General features: G+C 38.6%; 1 protein-coding gene across 2 annotated transcripts in view; it reads left to right on the top strand.

Moving 5' to 3' along the window:
• Positions 1-1,652: 1,652 nt before the first annotated feature.
• Positions 1,653-23,360, top strand: part of RUNX2 (RUNX family transcription factor 2) — a 79,878-nt gene continuing 58,170 nt past the window's right edge. For both annotated transcript variants that reach the window (XM_063442064.1, XM_063442063.1), the window contains exon 1: positions 1,653-3,023. In XM_063442064.1, the coding sequence (XP_063298134.1) occupies positions 2,736-3,023 (288 nt within the window). In that variant the 5' untranslated portion in view covers positions 1,653-2,735. The remainder of the gene's footprint in view (positions 3,024-23,360) is intronic.

Raw genomic sequence — 23,360 nt, 5'->3', positions numbered from 1 at the left:
AATAGTTAATGGGGGCATTAAATGATTACACACACAGCTCCCGGTGACTAATCCCCAGGAAGGACACAGTTTACGATTTAAAGCCCCCAAACTTTCTCATAGTGCTGTCCCCCAAAAATATAAATATTTTTTAAAAAATGTATTTTCTAAACCAGCTTTATAACTATAGATCAGCAATCCCGACCCCCCCCCCCCCCCCCTCCAGCAGTAACCCCACCACTGCCACTCCAGACACACTGCTCCCCAGCCAAGAAGGTGGGGACAGGACATGCCAAATTAGAGCAAGCCCAAATTTCACTGCAAGTCCTCCCATAGGTCAGTATCTCCAAGGGAGGTGCGTTACATTCTCACCATTGGGTCTGGGAAATATTTTAATAAGAACTGCCCTTTTTCTATGAAGATAGACACAAAACAAGCAGGCTCTTACCTTTCTACACACAGGGGGGCTGGATTTAATATCTATATAAAAAAATAATAATAATAGAATTGTATCACTGCAGCAGATACAAAGCAGCAAAGCCTGATCACTGGGGCTCCTTGTCATTCTATGTGTGGGGCAGAGGTTTGGAGAGGGGAAGGACTGCACTGAGGACCTGGGACATGTGGAGATGGTGGTGAGGTCTGTCCAATTAGAGGACAAACCCTGCTGTTTGGATGGAGGGCTCCTGGCTGAAGACTGGGACATGCAAATGAGAGGAGCTTCTGTTTCACGACAAACCACGTGCTGGTGTTTCTCAAACCCTGGCTTTAGAAGAGGACTCGCTATATAAACCACAAAACCCATAATCATGACGATCCCAGCCTCCTGAAAAAAAAGAGACACACACACACATTTTCAGGACAAACTGTGGCTTTTTCTCATCTCCCAACCGCACTCTTCTTTTTTTAATTATTTTTCTTCTACTGAGCCTTGAACCAGGAGATCCTGCAATTTCTTCTGGAAACACAGAGAGGGAGAGAAACAAAAACGGTGTATTGTGTTTCTAATGTCACAAGCTGATCTGGAGCTGAGAGAAGGTCTGGGGGCTTATTGTGGACTTTGTACATGGCACTGGCTGGAAATGCTTGTGAGCTGAGGTCTCCAGCGCGTCAGGACACAGTGGACCTTCTGGTCGGCGCAGCTCCTGCCGATCTCCCCTAGGTTAGCAGCTCTGGATCAGCTGCTGTTCTGGAAGCAGCCAGCGAGAGTGCGGATTCCTGAGCTCCAGCCTGAACCTGGGTCCAGGGAGATCTCCAGCCATAGATGAGTACAGTGACCTAGAGAGAGCACCTTCAATGTTACTGACTGACTGCTTCCCTTACTTACAGCACCACACAATGAGACAGTTAGACATTCTCACTTGGTTAACACAGGGACAGGCTGAGGCTTCTTCATCTTAGATACAGAGTGACAGAGACAACACCCAGAATTAGAAACACTTTATCCAAAAACTAGAGTGTACCTACAGATCAACAGACTTAACTTATCATTGAGACTGCAGCCCGACCCAGAGACTTCACCCAGAGACTGCATACTGCTTTACACACTTCATCCTGAGTCAGAGACTTCATCCTGCTTTAGAGACTTCACCATTAATGAGACAGATTTTATCCTGATCTACATACTTTATCCAGACCTATACATTGTAACCCCTGAGACAGGCTGCATTCTGCCCAAAAAATTAACCCCTGAGACAGGCTGCATTCTGCCCAAAAAAATTAACCCCTGAGACAGGCTGCATTCTGCCCAAAAAATAACCCCTGAGACAGGCTGCATTCTACCCAAAAATTAACCCTGTAGACTGGCTGCATTCTACCCAAAAATTAACCCCTGAGACAGGTTGCATTCTACCCATAGATTTAACCCATAGCATCCTGACAGACCAAACTGAATCATTTCTATTATAAAGAAACAATAAGTTGGCTACTTACCCCTCACTCCATGCCTTCCATCACAGTGACTGTGCCCTACCTCTAGTATGTGTATTGTCACTTTATAGCAAGCCCACCGGTAAAGCCTTACAGTTTACTAAGTAAATGCAACATTTTGACTAGCACAATCTGGTCAGTTAGTCCAAATACATGTAACACTGCCAAAACCCTGTGATCATACAACATAGTGCGTGGACTTTAAATTACCCAGTGACCCTTCTTCAGCTGGTGCTCTCTCCATCCAGACAATCAGTGACTACTCTGCTCTTAAAATCTCAGCCTTGGTCCTCCTGGACTCCCTCTCTGTAACCCAGCAACACAGAGTGTCTGTAACCTGCTCTGACAAAGAGAACACTGGGACTTGATACATTGTTTCATAGCAAGGAGAGAGACCCCAGCCACCCAGCAGGCAGTGCCACCAAGGAGGGACAATAGGATCAGCTGGCGACAACCTCTACAAGCCAACTGAGAAGATACCACAGAGGATAACTCCATGCCCTCCAGCTGTGAATCCCCAAAAACCCATTTGTGGCTCCTAAGACTTCCAGCAGCATTTGGACACTGATCTTCACCAGCCTATGAACCCCCATAAAAGAAGGGATCCCAGTCTTGCACCCCCTAAGTTGACCTCACCACCAGCCCCTCATCTCCAGGGTCTGAAGTAGCCTGGGCTGGCACCCTGTTACTGTTTTATTTTCTCATTGTTATTGAAGCCCCTTGTGATTGCAGCTGGCACCCTTGGGTGCCCTGAGTCCCTCTATTTGCCCTCTCTGCTTGCACCCATCTCGCTGCCCCCGCCTTGCCAATAACCCTTGGCTGTTGTGATGCGTATTCCCGTAGATCCCAGCACCAGCCGGAGGTTCAGCCCGCCCTCCAGCAGCCTGCAGCCTGGCAAGATGAGCGACGTGTCCCCGGTGACAGCCCCGCAGCAGCCCCAGCCCCAGCAGCAGGAGGCAGCTGTACCCAGGCTGCGCCCGCAGGACAACCGCACCATGGTGGAGATCATCGCGGATCACCCCGCGGAGCTTGTGCGCACAGACAGCCCCAACTTCCTGTGCTCAGTGCTGCCCTCCCACTGGCGGTGCAACAAGACCTTGCCTGTGGCTTTCAAGGTGAGTGAGAGGGGTGACTGCTGGGAGGGTGGGTGGAGGATCTAACTGGGGTGCATGGGGAGGGAGAGGTGGGTAACAGCTGTCACAAAAATGACCCCCTGCAAACACAATGTACCATCAATGAATGAGAACTCCCCGATACGTACAGAGTGCTAGGTTATTAGAAGGCAGAATTATTATTATACAGGGTTATTCACCAAAGTGAGAATTGTTTTGAATTCGAAGTGAACTCAAAGTGAAGTTCAAATTTATGGCCAAAGAAACAGAAACCAAACAATTCTCCCAGTCAGCGATGCTTCCATCTCAGCTACTTTGACCTTAAATTTGAAATTCACTTTTAATTCTAGACAATTCTCACTTTAGCCAATAACCCTGGTAAATTTATAGAGCTCCAACATATTCTGCAGCGCTGCACATGTATTATTTTATGATAGTTTCATAAAACCTCAAATAGACAGCTAACAAGACATTGCTTTTTTAGTGAGAATACCCCAGTAGTATGAAGGAGCAAGGTTACCGGGGAATAGAACTGCCGTACAAAGAAGAATTATTTTTATTATTTGTCATAGAGCTCCAACGTAATCTGCAGCGCTGTACACGTTAAACTATTTTACTAAAAACCTCAAAGGACAACTAGAAATGCATGTTTAATTATTGAGAGTTCCACAATGGTTTCCTGTAGTGGGGTTGGGTGGTGAGAGAGTACATTGTAGAATTTTCATTATTAATTATAGAACTTTATACCAATTACATCAACCTGTCTCTAATAGACTGCTAAAAAGACATGGTGTAATTACTAAGAATACCCCAATGAATCCAGAGAGAGAGGAACAAGGGGAATAGTGCTGGGATGCTGGGTTAGAATTTTTATATAGAGCTCCAACATACTCTGCAGAGTTGTACACATTATATTATTAACATAAAACCAATAACAGAAAGTTACCACTACATGTTTAATTAATAAACATGCACTCATTGTCACAGTGAGCAAGGGTATTGGAAGGGGTAGGATTGGAATGCAAGAAATATTTTGTTTATTTATATAGCTCCAACATATTCCATAGCGTTGTGAAAATTACATTATTATTATTAATATTACAAGAAAATCCTCAAATGACAACTAAAGAGGCATTTTTTCATTGATGAGAATGATGGGGGAAGAGTACAAGGTAGAAGTTTTTAAAATGTATTTATACCAGTTCCTGCATATTCCACATAGTTGTACAATTATATCATTAAAATAAAACCCCAGTAGACTGATAAAGGGATATTGTTTAATTTGTGAAAATATCTAAATGCTTTTAGAAACCGGGAATAGGGGGAGTAGGGCTTGGGTGCAGAGTTTGAATTCTTATGATTTATATAGCTCCAACATCTTCTGCAGAGTCGTACAAAAGGCAATGTTAACCAAGCTAAACAGACATTGTTTAAATACTGGGTCTGGAGTGGGGTTAGAGGGGAATAGGTCCGGCAGAATTATCATATAGTTATATAGCTCCAACTTAAACCATGGCAATGTACAAATTAGATTTTAAAACAGACAGCTGGAAGGAAACCCTATCCCAGTTAGTACAGGTATAGGGATTACAAGAGACACTATTCACATAAAACACCCAACAAACTGCAATAAACGCATCCTTTAATACAAACCCCCCTAGTGGGTGTCAGAAAGTTAAGTTTCAGGGGTACAGGAAGTTAACAATAGAATTCAAAATCTACCTTAATTAAAAGCTAAACACATATCATATAATTGGTATCAAATCACAAGTTGGGGTTAGAGTGACTGGTTGCTGATAAAGCTGGGCTAAAGGGGACATAGCTTTACCAACTGTTACCCTATAATCGCCTCTGTATGCTTAAACCATGTATCCTTTAATTAGTACACAGTGATCAGACCTTACAATCCACCCTAATTCCAACTCAAAATCCCCTTAGTGGGGGTCAGGGGACTGTCAATAGTAACAAAAGTTAATTTATTAAACTACTTCTAATGTTAGTCCCCCAATTTCCCTATAATGCACATTTAGAGGGCATACTGACGCCATCATTTGGGGTGCAATGGGTAGCAGCTTTAATAAAAATGAACCCAAAAACTAGCTAAAATTTTAAAAATAATGAGTGACCCCCAATTAGCGATTTGAGTGCGTAGGGTATTTAGTACTGCAAGCGAGTAGGATATTTGATAAAAGTTAACTCTTAAAACCTGCTATAGTACATGTGTGTTAATAAGTGGTAATCCCCCTAATACTGGAAAGTATGTATTCTCTAAATGACATGTTCAAAAGCCGTGCAAGCCGTGCAGTCACTTCCTTCACCCAGCGTTCTGCATAATTCTAAAAAACTGCAAATTATTCCTGTAGACAGTATTATATTGTTCTCAGTCACAGGGATTTTATGGAGACATCTTAAATGTTATTCATTTGGGCTCCTGGTATAGCTTTTTTTTTTTTTTTTTTGATCGACCTTTATATTTAAAAGAACACAAACGTTAACAAGTTAACCCCCTCAATGCCAGTTTGAAAAAAGTACATGCTAGGAAATCTGGCAACAGCCTGGTTAATCACATACAAAACTAGTATACGTCTTATGATGTATACGCTAATATTTATCTTTGGCACCGCAGAAGTGTTTGACCAGTAGCGACCATTGTCAAATGATTCAAAAACTTCTGAATTGTGATAACAGGACAGGAGATTGAAGCGTTTGTAGGTAGATCAGTATTACAGTATAATACCCCCCAATTTCCAAAGGTATTTGTGCGTTATACTTTGTAGAGACATTTATCAGTACTAAGGTGTGCAATATTTTTTTAAAAAAAAATGGGTTTATAACATGCAATCCAATAATTCCATGTGTAGTTGGACTGGAACAGGGTTACAATATTAATGGTGACGTCTGTAATGTAATGGGTGTATGTTTTTTTTAATTAATCAAGATGTAGATTTAATCCACACACTGTAAACATTTTTACATTGAAACGGTGATGCAAATTTGTCGACGTTATTTTGATTACAACATGTATTTAATGTCTTTAAGGACTTGTTTTTTTGCAGTTTAGAACCCCCTTTAAAATTGCTCTTATGTGGTTATTTTAAATCAATCAGCATAGTGATTTAGGTTGTTTTTTTTTTTGGGGGGGGGGGCGGTGCAATTTAGAGGGGTGTGCGTGGGTATATGTATATAATTACATAAATATATATATATATATACATACACACATATATATTCTGCATTTAATGCATTCTATATTTAACAACTTAATTTTACACTAATTTATCGCCAGTAACAAAGTATAACCTTTTCCTGGAGAAATTAAATAAAAGATTAGTTATGCACCGCTAGTCAATAGTGAGCAGATTTGTACGTTTTATCCTTGTTATACAGCAAGGTGATAACATGACCCAGCTATTCTATTATCACTTGGGGATTTCGATGCAGGAGATGTTTTCTAGGAGACGTTTATCACAGTGTCGGTAACAGGATTTATTAGATTAAATTTCTATAATCTGCCCGCTGTAAATGACAAACGCCTTTCCCTGACTAATCCCGAATGGCTTTATTTTTATTATTTATTATTTTTTTGTGGTTTCTTTCACTACTTAAAAACAATCGCACATTCGGGATTTTTCACCTTATGTGCAGTAATAAAAAAAAAAAAAAATCAAATTTGGAAGATTTAATAAAATAAAGCCATGCAATTTAATGCAACACACAGGTTTTTTTTCTGCATTTGTTGACCTACCTGTCTTTAACTTTCTGATTATTGAGACGTCCAGGTTATCACTGATCTCTGACCTGCAAAGGGTTAACATCATTTTCCTTCTTTAAAAAATTAATTGAACCATAAGAAACATTCTTGTTTTTTTTTTTTTTTTAATCTGCTTTGTCAGAAACCTGCACCTTGAAATAAAAGGTGCTTTAATCAAATATTTTTAACTTTCAAAAAAATATTTTTAATCAATTATTCCTCCCCTCCTCCCCCAATTTTTCAGCAATTTTTTAACCACCCTTCATAAAATAAATAACGCATAATAAGGGTGTGTGTGGGCAGTGGCTCAAGACAGAGTATAATAAGACGTGACTGGTATATAAACAATTATAATAGACAATCCATTCTGTCTGCAGTTGTACGATGTACTTGTGAATTTACCCCTGTTTTTGCACATTACACAGTAGGCAAAACCAGATGCAGTATGTCAGATTGCCATATATTATAGCACTGGATATATCTGGATATATGGTTGCAGTAACCATTGTATATATTGGTACACTTTGGATTTAATTAGGCACAGTTTAATGTAGTCATAAATGATTTTTGTGCCTCCCCCTTAAGTAAAGATGCTGATAACACTGTTTAGAAGGATCTTCTTATCAGTTCTTTTATATTATTAATGCTGGAATTGAATCCAGGCCTCTAAGCAAAGTAGAATGACAGAATGTTTCATATATCGAGTCAGATAGATATATCTGTCAGTTTGTCAGTGGGAGATGCACCGTCCATTGCAGATTTGCACCTTTTCGTAATATATGGTGCTTTTTTATTTTTTGCTTTTTTTTTTAAATGCAACGCTAAATATCTTTTACGTTTTAGCATATATTATTGACATTTTAGATTAAAACAGAAATCTGGTTTTATTCTGATTTTAGAAAATTATTATTAAGATTTCACATTGAATGTGCGTTACACATAAAGGCTTGGAGTAATTTTTTTTTCTATTCCTTTGCATAGTGTAAGTGTTTCTTTGTTCGGTTTTTTTTTTTGTGACAAAATCAGTAATAAAATCCTACTTTTAAGAACATTACAATGAATATCAGAAAATGAATTGCATATATTTGCTTGCCTTAATCTTCAAATTATTATTTACATATTTTGTGAATAGATCCTTCTTCACCTGCGTCAAGAGCTTTAGAATTACCTGGAGATCTCTATAGCTTTCTGTCATTTTTTTTTTTTATTTTGTTAAATTTAATGCAGGATTTTTGTGTTAGAAGCAACACACATATCACAATCCAAGTATGTATATTATTGTTTTTTTCTTTCAATTTATCACTATATTTCATAGTGCTGGTCTGCTAGTATCTTTCATTCCTTGCACATAATGATTAAAACACAATCCTGCAGATATTAAATGATACTTTATTTGGTTAATTTACTCATTGTGCTCTTTCTTCCCTGAAGAGCTTGCATTCTAGGTCTCGCACAAACTGCCTGCTGCAGTAACGGATAATTTTTTATCATTATTTTAAAATATTTCTGCAGGATTTACATTGCTAGAACAGTGTTTATTGGGTGTTATGCCAATTAATCTTTATTTATTTTTCATTTCTTAGCTCCTAACGACATGTTATTGTTTAGGTTTTCCGGTTGCGGATTTAAACGAAACCACAAAAAAAAATGGAACTTTGAAAAGTTTAAGGTTTCTTACATGTATTGAATTCATGTCATTTTTGCAAACGCCATTAAAAAAAACATACTTTTTTAGATAGAACAGTACAAACGTTCTTATATGAACTCTATGTTTGTGAGCACTGCTAAATTTATAAATCCTTTACACCCCTTGAGCGGCCTTAAAGAACACAATGCGTGCTTAGCTATTTACAAACAAAGCCATACGTTACACGCAATGTTTACTGTATTATTTACCAACACAGCAATTTGTGACATCAATCATTTTAGAATGGAACAGTTCATAAGACGAAGGACATCACTTCAGCATTCTTAAGGGTCAATTGAAAATGATGCTGTATTTAAAATCCTTCAGGGGTGTACTCATTTAAAAGTGAAGTGTGGTGGATTGATGATAAACTTGTAAGTTTTAGGCCAAAACAATTGAATAAAATCTCTAAATTAGCTGATATGGTGATTTTTTTTTTCATCTACAACTCACCAAAATTTTGCAACGCGCTACAATTCACTGCTTAGTGGATACACCCCTTTAAAATTTATTCATTTTATCGAAAACATTTAAAACTTGCAAACTAGCATTTTTATATATCAAGCTGTATAAAAGGGACAATTAATTTGTAAGTTTTGAAGGCTTATTTACTAATGTGAGAATTTAAAGTGAATTTAACATTTTAGGTTAAAATAGTCGAATTGGAAAAATTCTCTAAGTTAGCGATGCTTTCAGCTCGGCCACCCTGGCCTTGAATTTGACATTTACTTTGAGGTCACTTTGAATTCTATCTGTAGTAAATAACCCTGTTAGTTTCACTCTACAAGATAGATGGTGCATTCACAAATGGTACATTTTGCTCTATAAGTGACACTCAGTATGTCCCAATTTGAATGCTGGAAACACCCCCCACTACTGCTTTCAGCACCTGTTTAGCAACAGTGTAATCTTACAGATATCTTGAGTTCCAGGAGGAAAGGAAGGAACTCGGCTGTTTAGCAGTTTCAGACCAGAGCTAATGTGCAATCAATGTGCAGTACCAGAGAGGAAGTAAATCTGCCCTAAATCTGTCAAAGAAGAATATATTATACATCATTTCATGTGTCTTTTTATCACATGGGGGTCTTCTTTTCATTAATGTCTCAATGTGCCCCAGAATTGCAAAATACGTAGAAAACCCACCAAAAGTGCAATCTGAATGATAAATAAAAAATAATTAATAAAATAATTAGCATTTCAGGATCATATTTGGAGATTGGCCCTGAATGTGCAAATTAATATTATAGCAAGTCTACATCTGCTAAAAAGAAACTGAACAAAATACTTGCATTTCTTAAAAAGTTAGGAGTGTGGACATTGGTGAAATTCCTTTTGTACCCCCGGAATAGTCTCTAGGTTTTGAATCTAGGGGGAGATTAACGGCCCTGTATATCAGTATATGTGTTATACTCCATATACTGCTGTATCATTTCTATCACCATATACTGCTGTATAATTTCTATCACTTTATACTGCTGTATCATTTCTATCACTTTATACTGCTGTATCATTTCTATCACCATATACTGCTGTATCATTTCAGTCACCATATACTGCTGTATCATTTCTATCACCATATACTGCTGTATCATTTCTATCACTTTATACTGATGTATCATTTCTATCACCATATACTGCTGTATCATTCCATCACCATATACTGCTGTATAATTTCTATCACTTTATACTGCTGTATAATTTCTATCACCATATACTGCTTTATCATTTCTATCACTTTATACTGATGTATCATTTCTATCACCATATACTGCTGTATCATTTCTATCACCATATACTGCTGTATCATTTCTATCACTTTATACTGCTGTATAATTTCTATCACCATATACTGCTGTATCATTTCTATCACCATATACTGCTGTATCATTTCTATCACTTTATACTGCTGTATCATTTCTATCACCATATACTGCTGTATAATTTCTATCACTTTATACTGCTGTATCATTTCTATCACCATATACTGCTGTATCATTTCTATCACTTTGTACTGATGTATCATTTCTATCACCATATACTGCTGTATCATTTCTATCACCATATACTGCTGTATCATTTCTATCACTTTATACTGCTGTATCATTTCTATCACCATATACTGCTGTATCATTTCTATCACTTTATACTGATGTATCATTTCTATCACCATATACTGCTGTATCATTTCTATCACTTTATACTGCTGTATCATTTCTATCACTTTATACTGCTGTATCATTTCTATCACTTTATACTGCCGTATCATTTCTATCACTTTATACTGCCGTATCATTTCTATCACTTTATACTGCTGTATACTTTCTATCACTTTATACTGCTGTATCATTTCTATCACCATATACTGCTGTATCATTTCTATCACCATATACTGCTGTATCATTTCTATCACTTTATACTGCTGTATCATTTCTATCACCATATACTGCTGTATCATTTCTATCACTTTATACTGCTGTATCATTTCTATCACTTTATACTGCTGTATCATTTCTATCACCATATACTGCTGTATCATTTCTATCACCATATACTGCTGTATCATTTCTATCACTTTATACTGCTGTATAATTTATATCACCATATACTGCTGTATCATTTCTATCACTTTATACTGCTGTATCATTTCTATCACCATATACTGCTGTATCATTTCTATCACTTTATACTGCTGTATCATTTCTATCACTTTATACTGCTGTATCATTTCTATCACTTTATACTGCCGTATCATTTCTATCACTTTATACTGCCGTATCATTTCTATCACTTTATACTGCTGTATACTTTCTATCACTTTATACTGCTGTATCATTTCTATCACCATATACTGCCGTATCATTTCTATCACCATATACTGCTGTATCATTTCTATCACTTTATACTGCTGTATCATTTCTATCACCATATACTGCTGTATCATTTCTATCACTTTATACTGCTGTATCATTTCTATCACTTTATACTGCTGTATCATTTCTATCACCATATACTGCTGTATCATTTCTATCACTTTATACTGCTGTATACTTTCTATCACTTTATACTGCTTTATACTTTCTATCACTTTATACTGCTGTATACTTTCTATCACTTTATACTGCTGTATACTGTCTATCACCATATACTGCTGTATCATTTCTATCACTTTATACTGCTGTATCATTTCTATCACCATATACTGATGTATCATTTCTATCACCATATACTGCTGTATCATTTCTATCACTTTATACTGCTGTATACTTTCTATCACTTTATACTGCTTTATACTTTCTATCACTTTATACTGCTGTATACTTTCTATCACTTTATACTGCTGTATACTGTCTATCACCATATACTGCTGTATCATTTCTATCACCATATACTGCTGTATCATTTCAGTCACCATATACTGCTGTATCATTTCTATCACCATATACTGGTGTGTGTATAGGTATAGCAAGTTATATAATATTCCATTAATGTATGTATACATATGTCAGACTATGTGTATAAGTATGTCAGGGTCTATCACTGCCTGCTTGTTTATGTATAGGTATGTCGTAGTCAATCACCATATATTGGTGCATGTATAGTTGTATAGTAGTGTCACGATCTGTTAGTGTCTGTTGGTGGATCCATAAGTTTGCCAGTGAATATCACCTTTTGTTGGTGGGACTATCATGGTAACTAGGCTTTGTCACCACATATTGCTGGATATAGTGGAATGTCTAGAACTATCACCACCTATTGTTAATTTTGTGGAACATCAGGCTCTCTCTCACGCCACTTGGTGTATGTATTGTACCTCAGACTCTATCACTATTGGCAGAGGGGTTGTTCTCTATGTCTGGCTTTATTAACATCTATTGGTAGATGTAGCATATGTCAGGCTCTGTCGCCATCTATTGGTAGATGTAGTGTATGTCAGGCTCTGTCAGTATCTATTGGTAGATGTAGTGTAACACAGTGGTAGAGGTTAACACAGTAAAGGAGTTTAAGCATGCGTGGGATAGGCATAAGGCTATCCTAACTATAAGATAAGGCAGGGCTAGAAAAATCCCAGACGCCAGGTCGCCATGGCGACCCAGAAATTTGTCCTGGCACCTGGGATTTGTGAGCCTGTTCAGTAGGTAGAGGTGACCGACTGCCTGAGAGCAGAGGCGGGCAGTCGGATCATGGAGGGCTGAGGCAGACTGCTGACGGATGGAGGCGGCCGGCCAGGTGGCCGGCTCATTGACAAGTAAGGGAGGGAGACCAGATCACAGAGAGCTGTGAGAGGGAGGCAGGTGGCTGACAAAGGGAGTGGGGTGGCCGGCTCATTTATTGCTGAGGGAGGGGGGCGGCAAGCCTCTGGAGAGGACAGGCTGATGGAGGGGGCGGCCAGGTAATGGAGAGCAGAGGGAGGGGGGGCATACAGATGACTTAATACCGTGGCGAGCGAGCTATAATCTCCCTACTCACCTCCCTCGCACGGCTTGCAGTGATGCCAGGAGCCGGGTTATGACATCACTCCGGCCCCCGGCTTCCTAAACAGTGCGCGAGAGGGAGCTTAGTAGGGAGATGACAGCAGCCCCACTGGACCCCAGGGAAAGCCTATGCACTCCAGCTCTCCAGAAGTAAGTATGCTGGGTGGATTTAAATAAGTAACTACTTGTGAGTAAGTGTGTCTGTGTGTGTGTGTCTGTATGTCAGTAAATGTTTGTGTGTTTGTATGTTTATGAATGTTTGTGTGTGTCTGTATGTTTGGGAGTGTGTGTGTCTGTATGTATGTGAGTGTGTCTGTGTGAGTGAGTGTGTGTGAGTCTGTCTGTCTGTGTTGTGTGCATGTGTTTGTGTGTATGTCGGTATGTGTGTCTGTCTGTATGTCTGTGAGTGTGTGTGTGTGTGTGTGTCTGTATGTTTGAGTGTGCGTGTCTGTGAGTGTGTGAGTGTCTGTATGTCTGTGAGTGTTTTTACTCACCTTTTTTTCCCCACGCCGTGCTGATGACGCTGCGGCTGGCCCCAGCTCCATGCTGAGATTATCAATCTTGACGATAGGAAAGCATTGGAAGACTATTGCGCATGCACGGCAAAATGTCACTGCACCAATTTAACTTTTCATAGAGGTGCATTGAATCAATGCATCTCTATAGGGAACATTAACGTAGATGCTGCACATTGTGAAGCACTGACCCAGGAAGCACCTCTAGAGACCATCTGAGTGACTGTCGCTAGAGGTGTTACCAGGCAGCAATGTAAACACTGCCTTTTGTCTGAAACGTCAATGTTTACATTGAAAAGCGTTCAGGGACAGGATATGGACTTCAGAACAACTGCATTAAGCTGAAGTGGTTCTGGTGACTATAGTGTCCCTTTTAAGAATTGTATTTTTTGCGTTAATTTCTCTGGCTCCTTACTTTTCTAGCTGGCTCCTAGATTCCAAGCAAATTTGTCAAGCCCTGAGATAAGGCCAGGGACTAATGAAAGTATTTAGAAAATTGGGCAGACTAGATGGGCCGAATGGTTCTTATCTGTCACATTCTATGTTTCTATGTTTCTAGATGTAGTGTATGTGAGGCTCTATCAGTATCTATTTGTAGATGTAGTGTATGTCAGGCTCTATCAGTATCTATTGGTAGATGTAGTGTATGTCAGGCTCTATCAGTATCGATTGGTAGATGTAGTGTATGTCAGGCTCTATCAGTATCTATTGGTAGATGTAGTGTATGTCAGGCTCTATCAGTATCTATTGGTAGATGTAGTGTATGTCAGGCTCTATCAGTATCTATTGGTAGATGTAGTGTATGTCAGGCTCTATCAGTATCTATTGGTAGATGTAGTGTATGTCAGGCCATATCAGTATCTATTGGTAGATGTAGTGCATGTCAGGCTCTATCAGTATCTATTGGTAGATGTAGTGCATGTCAGGCCATATCAGTATCTATTGGTAGATGTAGTGTATGTCAGGCTCTATCAGTATCTATTGGTAGATGTAGTGTATGTCAGGCTCTATCAGTATCTATTGGTTGATATGGGGGGATATCAGGCTCTGTCGCCATCTGTTGGTAGATGTAGTGTATGTCAGGCTCTATCATCATGTATTGGTTTGTTGGTCAGTGAGAGTAAGTATTGTTATCTCTGGTAGCATATATAAAAGCATAGCAGAGCCTATAAGAACGGTATATATTAACTATTTAATAAGCTTAATGTATTTTTATATATTAAGATCATCTAAATGTATTTCGTTATTGCATACCACAGTACATCAGTTTGTGATCCTTGTAGTCTTTGCTGAGACATGATTCATTCAATCATAAAAATGGTTTGACACTAAACAGTGGCCACTCCAGGTACTATAACCACTTAAATGATGGAGTGGCCTTTAAGAGCAATAAAAAAGCACTACTGCATAAAATATTCAGTTTGACTGAACTGGACTGTGAAACATCTTGGTTGGCTGGTTCATTTTAAAAGCTCCTTATCAGTTTGCTGGAAATCTGTTTAGTTAATAACTAAAGTAGCCCCGTTGTGGAACTAATTCTGAGCACCATAACCACTACAATAAGCTGTATTAGTCATGGTGCTCGGTGTATCCCTTTAATTTATTCTGATGTTATGATCATTAGTTTGTGCATTTGGGACAAGTAAAAGAAATAAAATACTGTCAGAACATTATAAACTACTGGCTTCCACTGGAAAGCTATGGCGAGTATCTACCAATCTTTTTGAGATTACCAGCAATCTTCTCCTGTATGTCTGGGCAAATGTTCAGAGTGTATGGAGTTGATGGATACAGTCTTCGTGTCTATTTTGGAGACCAAAGGTATGTCCATAGTAAAGTAATTGTTTTGTCATCTCTCTCATATATATAATTCAGATTTGTTTTTGGTTTACAACTTCAGCAGAGGATGTATTGCTCATTATCATTTCAGGGATAACTACTCAACGTAGAATAGCTGAACTTCAAGTAAAATCTGATCTAATTGCATAATTTAGCGATTTGAAGGCACATCCATCACTTAGCATATAACCCCAGATGTGTTACCATATCAGCACAACAGTCTGTTGCAGGGGTCATAATCAAGTCTCACCACCCTCAATCAGACAGTTTCAAGACACAAGCAATTTATCTCTACATATCTTAATAAAAATACAACTGCAAAAAATCTTCTTTAGTGTAATTTCATGAATTTAAACTACATTATGCCAATTGTAGCTGTTGCTTCGCTAATTCGTCTGGGCAGAGGACTCGAGTACCTTCCTATCCCAAGAGCTTACAATCAAGTAAACAACATGTATTTAGTGGAACCAAGTGCCTTTTTTTTGGGCATTTGTAAACATTGTCTCAACATTTCTTTCATTTCAAATTTCTTGCAGTTTCTTGTGTTTGTTTTCAGACTAACACAATCAAATAAATATATCTAATGAATAAAAAAAAAAGAAAATTAAAAAATGCCACAACTTGCAAGAAATCGAGGCTCTGGCACAGCAAAGACTACACAATGCTTTCAATTCTCTATTCTCAAACAAGCTGAGTGCTATGTTTGTTTTACATGTACAAAAGAAACGTTTTGTGTTTTTGTATATATTTTTTTCTTTTATAGAAAGTGCCAGTGTAGTTTTGTACATAAAATTTAATGACACCCAGTGCTCTGTATTAATACCAGACTCCACACACTGTTTATAAATCTAAGCCCCACTTTTCTTGTTTAATGATGTGCGTTACAGGCACACTGCGGGCTCCGTGCATGTACCATGTTTCAAAATGTTTAATCAAGGCCGCATGCATATTCAGCATCGTACAGAGTAATATTGGACATCTTACCATTAGATGTGCAAAAGGATCTGCCCGTTTTTAGAGGTTAGGCAAGAGAAACATATTTAAAAAAAATTAAACTTTAAACGTAAAAAAACATATTCTTTAACTCTAATACTAATATACCTAAATTCTTCTAGTTTTTTAAACAGGACACTCATGACCCATTCTTTCTGGCCATATTGATTTGATTGATGGATTTGTATTCCTTATTATCCTCTCATTGTCTTCTGCATGTAATAATGTATTTGTTTGTGTTATGTATATTGGCATGCTATAACACTGAATAAATATGTTGACACTGTATAAATAATAAGAAGTAATAATAAAAAATATTGTACAAAATAATACCAGTAGATCAAAACCTACTGGTATTATTTTGTACAATATAGGATGTCTTGATAGAACCAAATTAATGCTCAGGTTATATGGACTTAGTGATACAATCCCTATTCGGAATACATTTGTGATCAACATCTTAGGTAGGTAGGTAGATAGATAGATAGATAGATAGGTAGGTAGGTACATTGATGGATAGATGGATAGATTGATAGATAGATAGATTGATAGATTGATTGATAGATAGATGGATAGATAGATAAATGGATAAATAGATTGATTGACAGATAGGTAGACTGACAGATAGCTAGATATCTAGATAGATAGATTGACAGGTAGATAGATTGACAGCTAGATATCTAGATAGATAGACTGACAGGTAGATTAATAGGTAGATAGATAGATAGGTAGATTGAAAGATAGATTGACAGATTGATGGATGGATGGATAAATAGATAGATAAATCGATAGATAGATAGGTAGGTAGACTGACAGATAGATTGACATATATATATATATATATGTAGGTAGGTAGATAGATTGACAGATAGATAGATGGATAGATAGATTGATAGACAGATAGGTAGATTGGCAGATAGATATGTAGATAGATAGATAGACTGACAGGTAGATAGACTGACAGATAGATCGGTAGATTGACCGATAGATAGATAGATAGATAGATAGACTGACAGGTAGATAGACTGACAGATAGATAGATGGATAGATAGATTGATAGACAGATAGGTAGATTGGCAGATAGATAGATAGATAGACTGACAGGTAGATAGACTGACAGATAGATAGATGGATAGATAGATTGATAGACAGATAGGTAGATTGGCAGATAGATAGATAGATAGACTGACAGGTAGATAGACTGACAGATCGATAGGTAGATTGACCGATAGATAGATAGATAGATAGATAGATAGATAGATAGATAGATAGGCATGCACATTACTTTTACCTTTAAAAACTCAACATATTTATTAATTATTTTTCCAGATTAAATTAATTCTGCAAGTTCGTTATCAACTCATGGCAATCTCCTGTTAATAAATAGATTGCTGTACAATACACAAGGCAGAAGGTAGATATCAGGACGTGGCAAGTATCGCTTTAATGATTTGTTTCTGTGCCCTTCTATGAAACCAGTGGTGAGGGGCCTAGTTTAATAAAGCCCTTCAATTTGACACCAGTAAACATTTAATGGAGAAATTGTGAAAGAAATGGCATATATATGTGATACTTTGTGCGTTCATTGCATCCTGTTTCACACTTGCATGCTGTATCAGCGACAGTCAATGACAGACCTGCTGGAACGAGGACCAGGCGATATTAAAACGTTCATTTCATTTACTGTAGTAGGAAGTATAAAACGTTGCATGTGTTTTCAGGAGCTTGTACAAATATTTCCACATACTTACATTTTAAGGGCAAAGCATTTGGTTTATAACATTCAATCTTGATTATTATTTTTTTTTGTCCTCTTTTGGGCTTGCGGACTATTTTATAAAGGGGCCTATTAACTAAACAGCAACTCGTGTTATGTTTCTTAACAGCTTGCAAAATAAAATGATAACATGGCAGGATTAGAAGAAACACCATATAATTTCTCCTAAATAGGGAAATATGAAAAATCAGCTTTTTTTTCAGTGAAATAACGCTTTCATTTAAATATATTTAACTTCAGAGCTGCAATACATTTTGATGTAAAACGTTTGATAATATTATTTATAAGCAATGTATTTTTGCAGATCTATTCGTTTCAGTGAATCGCAGTCCTGGGTAGAAAATTATTTATTTATTCAAGTGTTTTTTTTTTTTTTGCTTCTTTGTTTTAATTCAGTGAAAATTATGCTTATGGACCATTTGGTCTTGTTTTAATTGATTTTTTTTGAGTATAAGTGATTAAGATTAATTTATTATAGCATTTTACGTGCCTGTATTGTTAAACAGAAGATTTTGACCTAAATTATGTAGAACAGGGGTACCCACAAGGTAGATTCCCAGATGTTTTAAAGCTACAGCTTCCATGAGGCTCTGTCAATCGAAATAAATTCTACAGGCATGCAAAGCATCATGGGAGTTGTAGTTCTACATTATACCTTTTGGGAAGCCCTGATGTAGAACAAATGCTATTAAGCAGGGCCCGGCTTAACTTGGCCCTGCTACTGTTACATATCCTCAGTGTGTGTCCTCTGAAACATAGGGGGATATACATAAAGCCATTCCATTCACTTTCATGTTTGTGCCAGTTTTTGCGCATGCTCCATAAACCTATTAATCCACCTTTACACACTCATGCTTCTATTCTGTCCATCTGCTACTTTTAATTCCTTTTTCATATTTTTCTTGTTTTTTTTATCGTGATGATTTACACTTTAATTACTTTCACAAATTAAGATAAACACGTACTATTACTATGGGGGGAGAGGGAGGGGTGGTGAGGGGGAAGCGCAGTTTGTATTTTTTTTTATATATATAAAAATCGGTCTCTTTTTTTATAGGGATTGGCAGTGACAAATTAGGGAACTATGAAACCTAGCACCGATATAGAGCAGGAAGTAAAATGACAGGAGAGGCAAAAAAAAAAAGAAAAAAAGAAACATACTCACAAATAGGAAAAGTAACAGAAAAAAAAAACGAATGAAAAGTGAACATCACACGTTCTATACAAAACCCCCATTGTGATGAATCTGTGTTCTACTAATACCCATACAAGGTATGCTGAAAATAAAGAATGGTTAGCCAGCTCCAAAATTCTCACCCAGGTCAGTGACTCACACCTTCCGGTGGTCAGTGATGTCAGCCATACTGTCTGCTCGTTGAATACTTGACAAGGCTTCTGTCTCACATACTGCCCCATGAATTAGCATTTGTGGTCGTTTGACGCCAGCTTGCCTTCTGCGTACCTATAGAGTGTAAGTTCACGTGCGCAGCACCCTCTTCACTTAACTGTTACCGTATCCCATACATGTTTTGTTAAAATGAAACATTTATCCTGGTTTAATTATTGTACAGCGCTGCAGAATATGTTGGTGCTACATAAATAATTGTAATTGTTTCACATACTGTCCCATGATTAGAGTCGCCACATCAGATGCATACAGCACCATAGCACAGACATAGTTAAATGACAGATTTTGTTTAACTCTTACTTTCTCTGTAACTCTAAATATCTGTGGTGCGTTATCTTAGCTATGAAAAAAATGAAAATTGAACAAAGATAGGGTTATTTACTAAAGGGAGAATTCAAAGTGAATTTGATATTTGAGGCCAGAAGAGCAGAAATGAAGGCATATCTGGCTGATATTTCACAGGTTGGCTAGTTTGGCCTTTGATTTTGAGATTAGTTTAGTGAACAGCCTTGAGAGTAACAAAAGGAGAAATTGCCTTGTTAAAGTCGCAACACATCATTCGCATAACAACAAATTAAAAACAGATTTGTTTTAAGACCCAGACACTGTGCAGGATGCAAGATTAGCGCCTCTCTCCGTACACACACATTCTCATTGTAAAGTGGTGCTTTATAGAGAGAAGGATGGATGAGAAGAAAGAGGTAAGTAGTTATGGTACTTTACCACTTGCTGGGCTCAATGCGCGGCCAACTACACTCCACAAGTTCATTAGGCAGTCTCCTAGTTTGATTTATTGGTTAGTCCATCTCTAAACTGTAGGTACATTGTGAAAGTTTACTGATATCCAAAATGTTAACAAAACTACATAATGACATTCTATACAAAGTTATTCCCTCCCTGCATGTGACTTCATAAACACTTCCTGTAAAGAGAGATTTCATGTTTATACGTTCTGTTTAATTTAGAATTTCTTATCTCCCGCTCTGTTAATAGATTGCTGGACCCTGCAGGAGCCTCCTGTATGTGATAAAGATCTATTTACAGAGCAAGAGATAAAAACTCATAAAGCAAGTTAACATCTGAGTGATAATGAAACCATTTTTTTTCATGCAGGCTGTGTCAGTCACAGCCAGGAGAGGTGCGGCTAGGGCTGCTTAAACAGAAACAAAAGAGATTTAACTCCTACATGGCAGAGAATTGAGCAATGCAACCACAGTGGCACGATCTATACAGGAAAACTGCTTCATTAGGGTAAAGTTGTTTTGATGCCTATAGTATCCCTTATATGTAGCAGCAAATGCTACAAATGTTGCTTCCAATGGATATGAAAGGAGGCCAAGTCCGTTTGCAGATATATGATCTTATAGGTAAGTATCTCTTTGAGGGGTAAGTATATCTACACTTGTCAAAACAGTCACATCGGGAAGACAAAATCTCTGTTTTAGGAATTTCTCCAGCTCGGCTAGTCTAATGTAAACCAAGCTTTACCCCAGTCAATTCCCCACAAACGCCTGTTTGGTGAGTATAATGTATAGGTTAAATATATATTGGCACAAGGGTGACCGTTTCATTTACATGTTCTGTGGGTGAGAGTATTACTTGAATGGTATTTTCCTCACTATTATAACGATATCAATAATTTACTTTTTTTTTTTTTTTTTTTTTTGAGTGCAGAGTAAATTACAGGCATAAACACTGACTTGTTCAACACTTGAAATCATCTTAAACAGTTGGCATGGGTAGTCAAGAGATGCTGCACTTTTTTTTTTCTTTTTTTGAGATATGAGGAAGACAAGAAAATGATACAGTGAAGGTTAACATAACTGACTAAGCTAAGCATACATATCTATTCGCTTTACCAAGATTAAGTTTATTCACATAATACTTGCTAGATATGAAAGGTTGCTTGATGCATATGTATAGCAGTGGCTTTACAAATAGGCTAGTGTAGTTTGATTATAAGTGGTATTCAGGCTAGGTCTTGTGATGTCGCTTTAATGCCGTTTTCACCCCGGCCGTTAGAAGCTACCAGTGCTGCCTCAGTGAGGAGCCGTCGTTGTGGTGTCGCTGGGACCTCAAATACAGGGGGGATTCCGCTGCTATCCGGTACCTGCTCTGTCCGTTTTATGCAGCAGTGGGGAGTGTCCACCAGAGCAGGCAGCATAACACAGTCCAGCCCTGCCACTCTCTGGGCCGTTCGCTGGCTTCCCTGGGGTTGCAGCTGTGGTACGGAGTGCTCGTCCCGCTTGGTCCCCTGGGGGCTAGTGTCAGCCGCGATGGGGGGCCTGGCGTTATCCACACACGGCTGCCTCTGCAGGGGTCGTGCCGCTGCCAGCCCAGTGGGAGGTGAGTAGGAGGTCTGTCTCACCGCTGAGGTGACACGCTTGGTGGTAGACTCGGTCCCACCGTACGGCAACGGCCGGTTTGTTATGTAGCCCCATCCCCCCAGGGCAGCCGCTGACATCGCTGACTTGAGTGGCTGCGTTAGTGGGTAAAGATAATCCTGCTTCCCTGTATGGCAGGGTCTGGAGGCAGGGGTTGCAGTGTCGGCTGTGAGCACGGGGTGTAAGCTGTTTCTCGCCATGTCTCCTGTGCACATGGCGTCCGCCATCTTAGGCATAGCTGTAAGGCCGCCCAGCTTCACTGCCATGTCTTCGTCAGGGCCTTGGGGTGAGGACCACCAGTCCAGAGGGGGGGGGGGGGGAACAGGGCCTTGTCCACACTCATTTGGGCCCCAGGCTGGGTTCTGTTAGGCAGGATAGTGGGGCAGCGGCCGTCTGCCCCCCTCACCGCCGGATTAGGCCTCGATTGGGGCATCGGTGCCTTCTCCTCTAGGGGACTGCAGCTCAGTAAGCCAGCCTCACCCTGGATCCAGTGTCCCCTTAGCTCTGTGGACCGCCGCTGGTGGTTGGTTCTGGTGCTGGAAATCATAGTTTTAAAGCTTAGAGTTTGATGGCTTGCAGGAGCTCTGCGTGCATGCTGCCATCCAGCTTGGCGGCCCGGCCCCGCCCCCAATAATTTACTTTTCATCTAACAAACCACTCGCACTGCGCGACCACCAGAATTAGAAAACAAAATCCATTTGCCTTCTCACCCCACCGAGAAACACTGATTTATCGGGTTTCTGCATTGCAATGTAAGAGAAATGGTTTTGAATTGTACAGAGATTGTGTCTAACCATGTTGGAGTGAATAATATCTGGGATTGGTTTGCAGGGATGCTGCCCCTGTTTAGATCACGTTGAGCCGGCAAGAAATGAGCGTCTAGCTGCTATGTTTGTGAGCAGATTCAAAGATAGATTACGCCCACAGCAGTGGCCAAGAAGGGATATCTCTGGTTGATGCAGAACTGAAACTCCTATTTGACGTCACATTTTGCTGTACCTGGTTTTTAAGTATAACAGTCATTTCTATCAACTCGGCTAATTTAGTTGCTTTTGACGGCTTTATGTGCGCTTATCCATTTTGAACAATTTATGTTGGTTTTATGCAAATGTATTTATATTTTAAATTATTTTTTTTTTCTGTTAATGTCAGCATGGTAAAAAAAATTCAAGTTGATTTCAAGTTCATATAGTGCAGTGCTCCCCGGGGTCATTAACAGGTTAGACAAAAAATACAAAGTGATCTGTGTAAAGGAGCTTATATACTTAAATATTAAAGATTAGCAGCTACCACAAAGGGTGAGTATCTCCTTTACAACACACGCTATAGAGTAAGTGGATGTAGAGAAACTGAGTGGAAACCAGTTACCACCAGCGATAGTAGTGGAGCGCTAAAAAACGTCACTTACATAATTAATATACAGCAATTTTAGAATGAATATACAGCAGTTTGCTAGATAAATAGGAAAACACAATATAGTGTAGTATTTTAGAAAAAGCCAATGTGATTGTAAA

The sequence above is a fragment of the Pelobates fuscus genome, chromosome 2, assembly GCF_036172605.1.
Source record: "Pelobates fuscus isolate aPelFus1 chromosome 2, aPelFus1.pri, whole genome shotgun sequence".
Taxonomy (NCBI): domain Eukaryota; kingdom Metazoa; phylum Chordata; class Amphibia; order Anura; family Pelobatidae; genus Pelobates; species Pelobates fuscus.
The sequence above is the reverse complement of the archived record's forward strand: the minus strand, read 5'-3'. Positions and strand labels throughout refer to the sequence as shown.